We start from the raw sequence: 14,929 nt of genomic DNA on the forward strand, positions 1-14,929 counted from the left end.
CTGGGCTAGTCTTGTGGCTTGTACTTTTGAGAATGCAATTCAAGGTTGTTATTTAAGGTACCCACGCTTTTATTATTCGTGGTATAAAACTGTAGATTAATTTTGTAAAAAGTATTCTTTAATATCTTATTTTCGTTAAAAGAGATTTTATATTAAATTAGTTCTGTAGACTTCTCAAAGAGATTGCCAGATTGAGGAAGAAGATTATTTCTATGTATTACGCTTCACGGATGTGAGGCGCATGTGCGTGGTGTCGTCTGTGCGCTAATTACTAAACGAATAGTATTTGAAATTAAGTATTCCTCGGGAACTCCAGCTTTTGATCACGAAGTCATCTTGAAGTATATCATTATAAGTGGAAAGTGTAACGATTATGACGTCTGTAGAGAATGTGAATACGGATTTTCTTCCCATCATTTATGATATTATAAGGAGGTATGACAGTACATTTCGTCTTTAAAAATATAAATTTCATAATTTAGAACCTTAATATGCATTATTTGTTAATGGCAGAGTAGTGTGGTAAAGTGAATAGTGACCTTTCATTATAAGTTAATGTAATAGTAATAATAGATTTAAAGGTAGCTGTTTACGATTTTTGAGTTGTATGTTGAGTTTTTTATTATTATTATTGTAAATTTATTAAAACATTTTCAGCTCACTATTTCAACTTGTCGACATCAAGTATAATGTACTTTGTAATTTATGTAAACGATGATAGATCATTTAATTTTTGATAAAAGCAATTTCTGTTCGCTTTCGCGTTAATAAATCCCAAATGTACCGTTTACTAAGATTAAACCACAGAAACTATAACATTACAACGCATCACGGAATTTAGAAACTAATCTAAAGTATCATTTATGTTTGAAAATAAGTTTGGATCTTGAATAAAGCATCACTTATGTAAACAACAAACAAAATGTTGCATGCAAATGTTTTTAGCTTATTCTGAGCCTAAAGAATTAAGTAAGTATAAGTAGCCTAAAAAGATTTAAGTAAGTAAAATTAAATGAAAGTTTGTATAAAATACTAATTGTATATCATCTGAAATCCAACATTCTCCCACCTTAAGCTGCTGGGAAACGTGGTACTGGACATTTTAAAAAGTAGAACTTTGAAAATAAACACAGAATTTTTAAATTAAAAAGAAAATGTTAAAGAACTACGTTAAAGTTCAAATGCTTGTACAGTCTACGAGTCCAATCTTTGGATATGCCAGACTTCTCTTCTACTCATGGTTTTTCTAGATTCTTACATCATTTTGGCTATTTTCCATTGAACATCTTTCAACTCTTACATTTCTATCCTTTTTTAATTCTTTGAACCGATTGTGTGACAGTCCTAATGAAAAGAATTCAGTGCTCTTCTGTTACCAGGACCGGATCCAGAATTGTTTGTACATATGCTCGTGTGTATGTACATACATGCGTACATCATACATACTTTGCAATAATTCATGATGATTTTGCATTTTGACAATTAAAACTAAATCTCCTTATCTAAGGAATCAACTTTATTAAAAAATAGTAACAACTTGATCTGTAATGTCTGCATTATTTTTCTTTTCCGCTGCAACAAGTATATGGGTTAGAGTAGACTGAAGGGTACCCCTTGTATTATCACAAAGTTGTTGTTTCCTTTATCATTAAGTTGTTTTGTTTATCTCTTAAGTTGTTTCATTTATGGTAACCTGAGTAGTTGAATGTTCCGTAAATATACTTTTAGCTAGAATTGGGTGCTCGTTTGACTTTTTAAGTGAAAATATATCTATGTGTATAGGGACAAAGTCAAGTGAGTGGGCAGTGCCAGGTTGTGCAATTCTCTAATGTTTTTTAAGTGAAAATAGGTCGATGTGTACATGGATAAAGTCAAGGGAGTAAGCAAATCGCTGCTACACAAAGCTAAAATAACAAGTCAAAGAATTGCACAAACTCGGTATCTATGTATCACCAAAAATTGCCAATTTTCTCCCTAAGGGGTATCCGTAAATATACTTATACCAGTATATAAGCAACTTAAAAAACAAATAAAAGAATGTCTATTCTTTCCTTTAAATACAGAATAGTATTAATATGCGGCAGTTTTCTTCCACAAGATCCGTTGGCGGCGGTGCATATTTACCCGCCAAGCTCACTAACGGCTAATCGGCCATGATTTTAGCGGTGTATAGTTAAGTTGCAGGATATTTAGCAAATGGAAGCCATGATTTTAATGATGTACAGTCAACTTATAAGATATTAAGCATATAGAAGTAAAATAAACAGGTTAACCATGACATTCAAAGCATATAAATTTAAGAAACATATTAAATGCATATAAATTAAAGTTAGCAGGAAAAGACAATATCAACTGCTTAAACGTGGTATTTAAAGCATATAAATTAAAGGTAGCAGGAAAACACATAATATTGATCGGTTAAACATGATAAAGCGTATAAATTAAAGTGTATATAGTTAATATGAGGCATAACGTACTTCACATCTCATTTATTAAATTTGTGTTGTAAACAACCCTTTTTTTTTTTCCCTGAAAAACTGTTCTGGTAAAGAAATTGCTGGAGACCTGTTATGCTACAGGAAAAGAATCCGTATCTTTTATCGATGTGCAGAAACATTCAGATTGATGCTGATACTATCAAAAATATTGGCTCAGATCAGTAATAATTTACAATAAGCAATTACAACAATGAAAATAAAGTTTTTGCTTAAACCTCTGTTGAACTTATTATTATTTCCTTATATAAACGAAGTTGAGAAGTGGAAACAATTGCTGCTTCACTTTTATATCTCTGTTAAATTTAAAGTTTTGTAAATGTATATACAGTAGAAGTTCAGAAATCCGCAAAGTTTGAGACCAGAGGTTGTGCAGATTTCGGGACAGAAAAGATAAATCATAATAATATTCAGGCTGAAAGTGCAAAATAAATAAGGCGTATTAGATACATTTAATTAAATTATTATACACATTATTACAATAATTTATTATATGCATTAAATTATTATTACATATATAGATTGGGTACAACTCTAATATACGCCCTAATTTCACCAAATATGGCAATATGTGTTCTGCCCTGGTTTTTGGCATGATTGCGTGTTCTATGGCAACCCTGTTGACGTTGAAAAATCTGTCTCTTTAGCTCGTTGATTTGCCTCTGTGTCTGAGAAGATGGGAGGGAAAGATAAAATGGTAGTTGTTAAATTGAAGTTTGGCAAGAGGAAATATCATTGTGGCTATCCTGTTGAGGGGTAGTGGGTATTTGGAAGTGTGGAAAGAGGGTCTGGGAGATTATTTTTAATGGCAGTGCATGATAGAAGTAGGGATTTGTGATTTTATTTATTTGTGAACCATAGTATAAATTTTCTGGATAGTGTGTTTGGCTGTCATGTAAATACGATAGTGATTACGTGGCGGCATGTTAAAGGCGGTATAAAATTTATATTTCTGCTATTCGAAAACGCATTAATTCATGGTAAGTGCATTTTATTTCATCCTTGTTCTTATTTTGTAGAATGTTATGTTCATTGGTTCTTTAGTATGAATTTCTGTTGTTATTGTTGTTTTTTTAAATTGTTTGAAATTTATTTTAGTTTATTTTGTTGTTTAGTGTCTAGACTGTGCAATTCGTAGATGTTTTTTAAAGTTGAAACAGAACACTGTGTACATGGTATTATTTGAAATTTATTGTTGTTATGTTATTTTATTAAAGCGAGGAGTGCGTAGATCGTAGATTCCTTCCTTGCCTAAATTGTGCAATTCGTAAAATTTTTTTAAAGTTTAAATAGGATGCTGTGTACATGGTATTCTGTGAAATTTATTGTTGTTATGTTAATTTATTAAAGCGAGGAGTGCGTAGATCGTAGATTCCTTCCTTGCCTAAATTGTGCAATTCGTAAAATTTTTTTAAAGTTTAAATAGGATGCTGTGTACATGGTATTCTGTGAAATTTATTGTTGTTATGTTAATTTATTAAAGCGAGGTGTGCGTAGTTTGTAGATTCGTTCGTTGCCTACATTGTGCCATTCGTAGATGTTTTTTTAAGTTAAAACATGTCGCTGTGTACATGGATTCTTGTCAAATATTTTTGGTTAGAAACTTTACGTTTTTGCTATCTAAATGTTTTGTTTTTGTTTCAGATTTTTAGCTAAATTGTATGTTGAAAACATAGTTTTTGCATGTGCGAAAACCGCTTTTTTGGAGACATTTTAGGCTAAAAGTTCGAAATGTAGACAAAAAATTTAGATAGTAATATGGCAGCATGAAGTTTCTGACCAAAAATATTTGGCGACTTGAGGGCGCATATCAGAGTAGTTCCATAGATTGATTATATATAAGTTCCTCTATTTTTAAATCAGCATGAATCTGCTTTCCTTTTTCTCTCAGGAGTAGTCCTGAAATTGGTACTCCATCACTCGAGTCGATGCCTGAACCTTTCGTACGACACGACCTCGAGGTTTGCTGATTTCGCCTCGTGTAAAAATTTCCGGTGTTAGACTCACTGTTGCTGAAAAATTTTAACAGCTTTTCTTTACTTTTCCGTATATCATACACGGTCCATGTTGCAATTCCATATGATTCTGGTATAAACTGAGGAGTAGCACCTGCCTTTCATCTTTTGCAGAATTTCTACTTTTTGTACTTTTTGTCAATGCAATGTGATTACGTTTTTCAATGTTGCAAGCAGTAAAATCATGAGTGCATTTCTTATCTATCTGTTATTGTATGAAAAAGTGCTGAAATTTACAAATATTCTTAATTTATCCACAAAGTATCTGGATTAAAAAAAAAAAAAAAAAAAAAGACTAAACAATTTTGTGAAATAACAAAGCTCAGAAAGTACAACAACGTGAATTGTGTACGTGAAGGAAGAGTGAGTGAATCATCTGCTTTTTTACCTCTATGCAGACTGGAGGAGGGGAAAAACTTTTATCATGATGTCAATAATTTGGTATTTCCATTATGACTAATTTTATTCGGTAATTATGATGTCATTATCCGGTAAGTATTTTTTCTTCGATATTGTGTACTTCATGTTGCGGTTTCTGAAACCTATAAATTGAATGTATATATTTTGAAAGGCGACACAGATTTCAGGAGTTGGCGGATTTTAGGTCGGCTAATTTTCGGTATTTGATTGTATAACAAATATTTTCAATAACGTATTAAAAACACTTAAAAATAAATAGCAAAATAATTGTCATCATAAAATAATGAAACAAGCATGAATGCCAAAGTGATGACTAGATGTCATACCGTAATCAGTTCAAATGATTTGTATTGACACTTTGGAAAGAAGAAAGTCCATCTCTGGAAACTCGTGTAAGAAATGATCTTCCGCAAATTTACCTTAAAATGGGCATAATTCAATGCTGTATACATTAGTGCAATTTAGAATATCCAAAGTGAGAATGAAAAAAGCAATATATTCATTTCCATTTATGAAATAACCAATGCTGTTTACAAATTAATATGTACCCTAGGATAATTGCAGTTCCAGGACATCATTGAAATTATTTCTCCTTATGATGTGGAGAAAAACCAACAGTACCAGTTTTCTAGACTTTTCGGAACTACTCTGATATGCACCCTCAAGTCGCCAAATTTCTCGCCAAAAATGTTTGGTGAGAAACTCCATGCTGCCATATGGCTATCTAAATTTTTTGTCTACATTTCGAACTTTAAGCCAAAAATGTCTCCCAAAACACGGTTTTCACGAATGCAAAAACCACGTTTTGAAGATGCAATTTAAGCTAAAAATCCGAAACAAAAACAAAAAATTTAGATAGCAAAACCTTAAAGTTTCTAACCAAAATTATTTGACAAGAGTCCATGTGCACAGCGATATGTTTTAACTTAAAAAAACATCTACGAATGGCATAATCTAGGCAACGAACGAATTTATGAACTACGCACACCTCGCTTTAATAAATTAACATAACAATAAATTTCAAACAATTCCATGTACACACCGTCCTGTTTCAACTTAAAAGAACATCTACGAATTGCATAATTTAGGCAACAAATGAATCTACGAACTACGCACACCTCACTTTAATAAATTAACATAACAACAATAAATTTCAAAGCATACCATGTATACAGCGTTCTGTTTAAATTTAAAAAAAAACATCTACGAATTGCACAATTTAGACGGTATGCACTGATCAACAAAATAACTAAAATAAATTTCAAGCAATTCAAAAAAAAAAAAAAAATAAAGACAGAAATTCATACTAAAAAAACAATGAACATAACATTCTACAAAATAAGAACAAGAATAAAATAAAATGCACTTACCATGAATTAATGCTTTTTCGAACAGCAGAAATACCAATTTCATACCGCCTTTAACATACCGTCACCTAATCACTATCGTATTTATATAACAGCCAGACACACTATCCAGAAAATTCATACTACGGTTCACAAATAAATAAAGAACAAATAATCACAAATCCCTACTTCTATCATGCACAGCCACTAAAAATAATCTTACAGACCCTCTTTCCACACCTCCAAATACCCACTGCCCCTCAAGAGGACGGCCACGACGATATTTCCTTTTGCCGAACTTCAATTCAACAACTTCCACCATTTTATCTTTCCCCCCTTAGCTTCTCAAACACAGAGCATGACGTGAACCAAGGAACTCCAGCGAAAGATTTTTCAACGTCTACAGGGTTGCCATACAACATGCAATCGTGCCAAAAACCAGTGCAGAACACATATCGCCACATTTGGTGAAATTAGGGTGTATATCAGAGTTGTACCGACTTTTCTTCAGGCCTGATGAAATTAAGCATGACATCATTTTCTTCTGAATGATGAATCGTAAATGCTTTGCGTGAAATGTTCATGAATTGTTGCCAAACATTGACAAACCTATTTATTTTTTAGAACGTTCTTAAATCTCTGTTAGAGTCTTTAGAGAGACTGCAGCTGATATATTTTGACAAAGTGGGTAACATGGTCTAGTGAGATTATTATTATGCCAAGCAGGAATAACTTTAGGGAGCATGACAGTATGGTGGCTCAAGATATTGAATAGTGAAGATTCAGACTTGGGTCAAAGTACCACTATTCAGCAATTGTATTGCTTTAAAGCTTATGAACTTGAACCAAACTTCTGAATATTTTGTTAGTGAAACCCACGACTTAAAAAAATCAGGAAAATTTTTAAAGTTTTCAAGATTAAAACATGTTTGATTTTGTTATGAATCCCATGGTTCTGAGATGTTTTAAATATACTCCTGCCACACAGATAGAAGCTGAATGATCATTGTCCTGCTTACAACAGATATAAGATATACCATGTCAATGTAGAATCTGAAGAAAAGCATACCGGCTATCGACCTGAAGAAGGATGCCTTTATGAACAGCTTTCTAAGGAAAACTGGCTTGTATTTGCATTATATGTGAGGAAAACCACAAAAATCAACCATGCAGCCAGCCCTTTAATCACGATATGAACCCAGATCAAACTACCAGTATTCAATCATCTTAACCACTTGTAGGAAAATTTTGAAGAAAATGCTTGCAGTATCATGCAATCAGAAACTAACTATGGCTACATAGCAGGATTACTTTTCGAAGTATCAAGGTAGAGAATACTTTTTTTGTTTATATAGGTAATTGTCCATGGTATTATTTATTACACATATTCTCTGTCATTCATACAGAATACTATTTTTAGTACATGTAAAAGTATCTTTCTCATTAAGTGCTTTGCTTGTCGATATTCTCAAAATTGTGTTTAATAATTAGTGTGTTTATATAAATACTAAATAACACATTTAAACATACATTTTGCACAAGCAATTTTTCAAAGTTTTTTTTTTTTTTTTTTTTAATTTACTTGCTGATAGCTTAAAACATTTTATTTTGAAACAGCTACCTTTTTCATAATAAATTTGACAATGCCAAGAATCTTGAATAATATTTAAATCCTTTAAAGTAGCATTGTAAATAAAACTAAAAAAAAAAAACATTATACATTTTGTAATCTTTCAAGAGTCATTCAAATTTTGATTAATTACTCAAAGCAGTGGTTTACTAACTTTGATGACCCTGGGAATACATAAAACTATTTTGTCATCTCAGAGAACCTATAATACTTTTTATTTCATTCTAATCCAAATTTTTTAAGCATGAAAATATTTAATTCTTATTATTTTAGATAAAAATAATGGTAATAAAAATAAAAAAATTAATTATTTAAAACGTATATTATTGCGGCCCACGTTAATCAGAAATGTGGAGTCGGGCAAATTTTTGGGTAAAAGGAGTTGGAGTCGCTAAAAACTGGTCGACTCCGACTCCAGTTTTTGTGGATAGTTTGAATTTAAATGAAATTTAAATGAATTGGAAAAAAAAAAAAAAAAAACTAATGACAAGCTGATTTATTATTTTTATTTAGGGACTATATACATTAATAAATAGTTATTTTCTATTTTATTAACATATTAATAAATGAATATATGTGTGATATTTGCCATTAGTGATTAAACTGATTCATTTAGTTACAAATCTCACCGGTAAATTTAGGTAGGCAGCAATAGCAGCAAGAACTCCCAAAATTGATGTCATTCTTAGGAAGCGAGCAGGAAAAGGAGCAATTATTGATCAAGCAACGCAATGAGGAAGTACATATTTGATGATAAAAAGGTTTTTAGAATTAAGAAATTTTTTAGAAGATACAGATAACCCTAATGTTTACTAACAGAAAGACTGTGGAATGATCTTGCAGAATTGGAAACTCCTTTCTACACTGTATATAGTGTTTGTTCTTTCTGAAATGGAGGGTTTAATGCAGAAGGAATTATTTCTTCAATGAAGAAAAAAGAAACTAGTTTGCTAGATAATGAGATCTTGCCAAGTTCAATATGTATATATATATATCTCCCAAACACCAAATTTTCTTGGATGACGAACAAATTAAAAAGGCAAAGAAAGCCATCTATGAACTTTCATTTAAAATGAAATTATTCTCAGAACAATTGGAGAATTTGAATCAGGACAGTCAAACTGCAGACATTGCAGTTGAGTCTCTATCATCCTCTTCCAGTGATGAATTAGATTTTGAGAAGTATTTTTGGATAATATTGAAAAGGCTAAGGCAAAGCGAATGAAAATAAAGAACCAAGAGCCTTTAGATATAAAAATGAAAAAATACAAACAAGATTTCTACACGGTCTTTGAAGAAATAGAGAAATGTGATTGCAACTTGCAAGGCACTTTTTTTTAGAACTTGTAAAAATCTATCTTGAAATAGCCTTAACAGTAATAGCTCTTTCTCCTACTCAAGTGAGTGTGCAAAGACTCTTCTCAGCTTTGAAGTTTATCAAATCGGACCTATGGTCCTCCAACAAAGAACTTGCTGAAGCTATACTCTTTCTTAGAAATAACTAATGCCAGTTTTATTAGGTGATCAAAACTTTCACATGAAATTACATCATATGTATTCTAGTAATCACTGTAAATTAAACTACCTGGATCTATCCATTTTTTAATGACATTTAATAGTGTTTCATGATCTCCTTTCCACCCTGCCAAAAACCCACCGATCCTCCATCCACTGACCTCCATCATGCTTTCTTTTACCAAACTTAGATTCGTCAATTTCAGCGATCTTACCTACACCAACTGTTTTCTCGGACATCAGCTCAATGCGATTGAGAATCATTTCGTTAATGAATTGATACCAGTCTGCAAGAGTAGCTAAGCCAAAGTTGTCAGCGATATCACCCAAACGTGTCCTCCTTACTATTTCAAATGTTAAATGAAATACCTCCTCCAGCTTAAGCTTACTACATGAAAACCAAAACCCATACCTATAAGACTTTTGAGCCTTGCAGACCTTTTCCTCATTAACTTTCCTGCATATTCTTGCAAAACCGTCTTTTTCAGAGTCAAACTTCATAACACTTCAAGCAAATTAAATCCCCTTTAACTAACCCAGCTTATCTCAAAAACCGAAGAAATAAATCCCTGTTGATACACAAAGTACAGTAGAAAGTCAGAAATCTGGACTGGTCGGGACTTCGGCGATTTCGGATTTTTCCGGATAATAGATCATCAATTTAAATCTGGTAAGATGGCATGCAGAAATTATGCAATTAAAAATATGAAATCGTAATTTATGAAATAAAGAACAATTATGAACTAAAGGGTATCAAAATTTACAAAAAAGCTTAATATTTATTTGTTTGCTTTATTAAACATTTCTTTCAATGTATGTTGTTTAAGTTGCTTCCACAAAAAATTCAAAAAGCTCCTTTTTTCTTATGTCATATATAGTCGATTTTCTGATGCCATACTCCTGGCATAATTTTGAAACACATATGCCTTTATCCATTTTTTGCAGCAATTCCACGTTTTGTTTTATGGACATCGAAACATGGTTTCGCTCTGTAGATCCTTTGGCAACTCCAGAATCGGAAACTCTTTTTGACATAATCGAAAGTTCAAGCTTAGTTTTTATAAAATTGCTGTAATAATAACAGTCTGCAAAAAATAATAAGCTGGATCAAATTAGAAGACCAGGGAGAAGCACAGTCTGCTACATTAATTGAAATGCCTTAGAATCAGTAAAGATAATTTTAGCCTAGCTTAATAGCATCCGTTATACATTATTGGCTGTGTATCACAAGATTGGAGATGAAAGCCAAGTTTCGCTAAATTTTACCTTGCTCCTATTGCATACTGAATTAAGCCTGAATTGTATTAGTTATTTACTATACCTACATTTATTTTTTGCACATGCTTCAAACTAATCAGAGTCCTGAATAAATAAACTGCCACATATACTTAAGGCTTTATCTAGGGCCAGCACTCGATACCGCCTGGTGCAGTCTCTACGTGTCCTAAATTCTGCTACAAAGTGCTTTCCTAAGTTCTAAATTTTCACTGTGCCTAAACTTTGGATACCAGTGCTTTCCCTAAATCATAAAAACTCCTCATCCCTTAATTTTGCCTCTCTGTGCTTTCCCAAATTTCAAAAATTTCGTCTTCCCTAAATTCTGCCGTCCAGTGACGGCATATTCTGCCGCTGCTTCTGGGTTTATGGTGAATAAAATATCAGTTATTCTTAATTAAAATAGCACTATATGTAATCTTTTGGCCTATGAGTTTCATTAACAAAATCTATTTTTATTGAATTTTTCCTCGTCAACATTTCTTAGAGCATTTAAAAATCTATAATCATTGCCAAATGCAATGTTAGCATAAAAGGTTGCCATACTCTTGTTATTCAATTACTAATATAAAAAAGTTTAGACATCACAGCATGTGTTATTACTGAAGCTGTCATGTATTGATAAACATGCGGTAATGAAAGCAAAATATAATAAATAATGACTCGCCAGGTTGGCGTCAGGGATATAAAATAGGCGAATGTTTTGGTTTGAGATGTATGCCAAGTACTAGATACTCACTTAACGGAGCCAAATTATTAATTTCACAAATTTATGCTTACATGGTTGTTTTTTCCATAAAGAGGTATTTTATTTAGTACCTAAGTGAAATTAAGAATCTGAATTTTCAATTAAAAATCTCCACATTTTATTATGGAAGGAAAAATCAAATGCGCATGCATAAAGCATTAATAAAAAAAAAATGTTTATGGCTTTGAGGTCCGAATTTTAGATCATTCGAGATAATGGACATGTGGATTTCGGACTTTGTGCTGTAGTAGCAAAATTCCCATTTGGGAACCCCCTGCTTTCCCAAAGTGTGCCTATTATTGGAATAAGGCCAACCAACTTTACTGTCTAACAAATCCTGATACTCAATAATTACACTTAACATGGAAAGCATACTGAAAAATTAGACATGATAGTAAAAACTTTAAGTACAAAACCACAAAAAAATTACCGAGCCCAGAAGAGTGATCCCAAGCACACTGCACAAAAAAAGGGGGTACTGAACTGAAATCATGGACCCTGGCTTTAGGGTTATCATAACTTTTCATTAATCACAGCAAAAAAAAAAGTCTCCCAAAAGGACTAATACTAAAGCTGTCCTATGCTAGTTAGTTGAAGGTTTTAATAACCAAGTGGGTTGCCCCCACGTTTTATTTGGTAAGTTGTCTAGATGAACATCCCTACAAAGGCAAATTAGTTGGGCTTTGGATGCAAGATGATCTGATAAACTATTTACAGTCAAAAGTCGTTAATTCGGACACCCATAATCCGTAATGATCTATAATCCGGACCTCAAAGCTAAAAACTTTTATGCGCATGTGCTGCGTTGACGCATGCGCATAGGCATTTACGCGTGCGCGTATGACCTTTACGACTGCGCATGTGCGCAAGCGCAGAATACGTTTTCGCATGCGCGTTTAATGTATAACGGACGAATAAGCTAAAATTATGTAATTATCTATTTCAGTTAATGTTGATGAGTGCGTTGTTCCTTAATCTTCTAATTGGATCCAGCTTATTATTATTTATTTTTTGCAGACTGTTAGAGCAAAGCTTGAACTTTCGATTATGTCAAAAAGAATTTCTGATTCTGAAGCTGCCAAAGGATCTACAAAGCAAAAGTATGTTTCGATGTCCATCAAACAAAAAGTGGAATTGCTGCAAAAAATGGATAAAGGCATATCCTTTGTTTCTCTAAGCTTTCCGAAATCTGTTTATCAATTTCACGCTGTTCTGCGGGGGGAGACCGCAGCGCACAATAAACTGGAAGTTGATCTGTCAGCACTATCCTTATCTTCAGGGCAGATGTTTTTATTTTATTCGGCTTATAATTCCTTACTGAATTTAGTATTTCATCTCGATGTACTCCGTCTTTGATATGATTTAAATCAAATTCCTCGTCATTATAAATATCACCAATACATATCAAATAGTTTTCTGGTTGCAATTTTCTAATTTCAACTATGCATAATGTATGCTTTACGCATGCACACATTGAAAGAAGTGTTTAATAAAGTAAACAAATAAATATGATTTTTTTTTGTAAATTTTGATACCCTTTAGATCATAATTGCTCTTTATTTCATAAATTACGGTTTCATATTTTTAATTTTATAATTTCTGTATGCCATCTTACCAGATTTAAACTGATGATCTATAATCCGGAAAAATCGATAATCCGGAATCGCCGAAGTCCCGACGAGTCCGGATTAAAGACTTTTGACTGTATTTCATTCACTCTGTTGTTCATTAATACCCTCCACAATTTTTTTTTTTTTTTTTTTTTTTTTGCTGAATTCACCCCAAAACAGCTTGGTGCCATAGCAGCTATCAGCTTCAGTCAACGGGTAGTCATGTGTTTTACATAAGCCACTCTAGCAGATGAACTTGGACATTCTCATAGACTCCAACTACTACAGATTCTCCGTAGTTTCTACGGAAATTCATGAAAAACTACGAGCTACGAAAAGTATGGAAAAAACTACGGATTTTACAGAAACGAGCAGGAGAACCAGTACGCAAAACGGAACCAACTAATTCATCCGATGATTGGCTGAATACTCGTGTTATCATATATCACGTGTTGAGTGCGTTCCTAGTTTTGAAGAATTAGCCAATCGTAGATCAATAACTCCAACCGTTAACAACTTATCAATAGTTCCACCCAATTGTCTGTCTCCCAGGTTCCTCGCTGATGCGTGTTTAGGCTGCATTCGGCATTGCGTAGTTTACGGCGAGAGCTTAGCGTGTGTCTTGTGAACTGTGAATCAGGTGAAAGATTTTTAATCATAATGCTGCCTCGAACGAAGAAGCCAAAATTATCAAAGCAGAAGTTTAAAGATTAATATTCTTCAGAATTTCCATGCATTAAAGCGTCCGAAATTTCTGTGAATCACGCACACTGCAGTGTATGCAACAAAGACTTCTCAGTTGCTCATGGCGGAAAAGATGACTGTAAACGGCATGTGTTTTCTCAAAAGCATATAGAACTTGGCACCGTAAAATCTAAAGAAATAACAAATTTCTTAATAAAAGATGATGAAACAGATCCTAAAAAAGCCGAATGCTATTTTGTTCGTTTTTTAATTGAACATAATCTACCGCTTTCTGTTTCGGGTCATTCCAAAGAGCTTTTCAAAGCAATGTTTCCGGATTCTGCCATAGCAAAAAAATTTAGCTGCGGTCATACCAAAACTGCTGCTATTGTGAAAACGCTTGCAGAAAATACTGTTGCTGATATTATAAAATCAGTGTGCAGTACATCATTTTCTCTAAGTACTGATGGAAGTAATGATAACAATGATAACAAACTGTACCCATTGGTTATAACATACTACAGTAAAGAAAAGGGAGTGATAATTACTTCATTGATTTCTATTTTAGAATGCACGAATAATACAGGAGAAGGTATTTTTAATTGTATAAATGAAAACTTTAAAAACAAAGGTTTAGAATGGAAAAATTGCTTATCATTTTCTTAAGATAATGCTAGTAATATGATTGGAAAGTTTAAAGGTGTAGCATCATTTATTAAAATGCATCAACCAAGTATAATCACCCAAGGTTGTCCGTGCCACCTCTTGCATATAGCTGCAAAAAAAGCTACTGAAAAATTAATTGGCTCAGAAATTGAAATGTTGATAATAGATATATATTTTTACTTGGAGAAAAGTTCGAAACGGAAGCATAGCTTCAAAGTTGCTCAACAAATTTTGGGACAGAATGCAAAATCTCATAAAATTTTGAAATATTGCAGTACGAGATGGTTGTCTCTTTTAGAATCTATAACAAGGATTTTGGAACAGTGGGATGCTGTGATAAATTTTTTTGGAGATAAACCAGATAACAGTGAGAATGAAGGAAAGAGATTGCAAAACATTAAAAAAATTTTACAGTCACCGACCACCAAATTGTACTTGTTATTTTTGAAAAATACTTTGCCTTTGTTTATAACAGTAAATATTAATTTGCAACAACAAGCTTCTTATATACATAAATTGAGAAGA

At 32.7% G+C, this 14,929-nt stretch overlaps 1 protein-coding gene across 1 annotated transcript in view; it reads left to right on the plus strand.

Annotated features, from left to right (window-relative positions):
* Window positions 1-212: 212 nt before the first annotated feature.
* The window catches only part of MED9 (mediator complex subunit 9), a 36,571-nt gene continuing 21,854 nt past the window's right edge, over window positions 213-14,929 (plus strand). The window contains exon 1 of the mRNA XM_085813949.1: window positions 213-435. Coding sequence (XP_085670075.1) covers window positions 374-435 — 62 coding nt within the window. The 5' untranslated portion in view covers window positions 213-373. The remainder of the gene's footprint in view (window positions 436-14,929) is intronic.

The sequence above is a fragment of the Stegodyphus dumicola genome, chromosome 3 (genome assembly GCF_044657685.1).
Source record: "Stegodyphus dumicola isolate Sdum_Otavi_A_Nest chromosome 3, ASM4465768v1".
Classification (NCBI taxonomy): Eukaryota; Metazoa; Arthropoda; class Arachnida; order Araneae; family Eresidae; genus Stegodyphus; species Stegodyphus dumicola.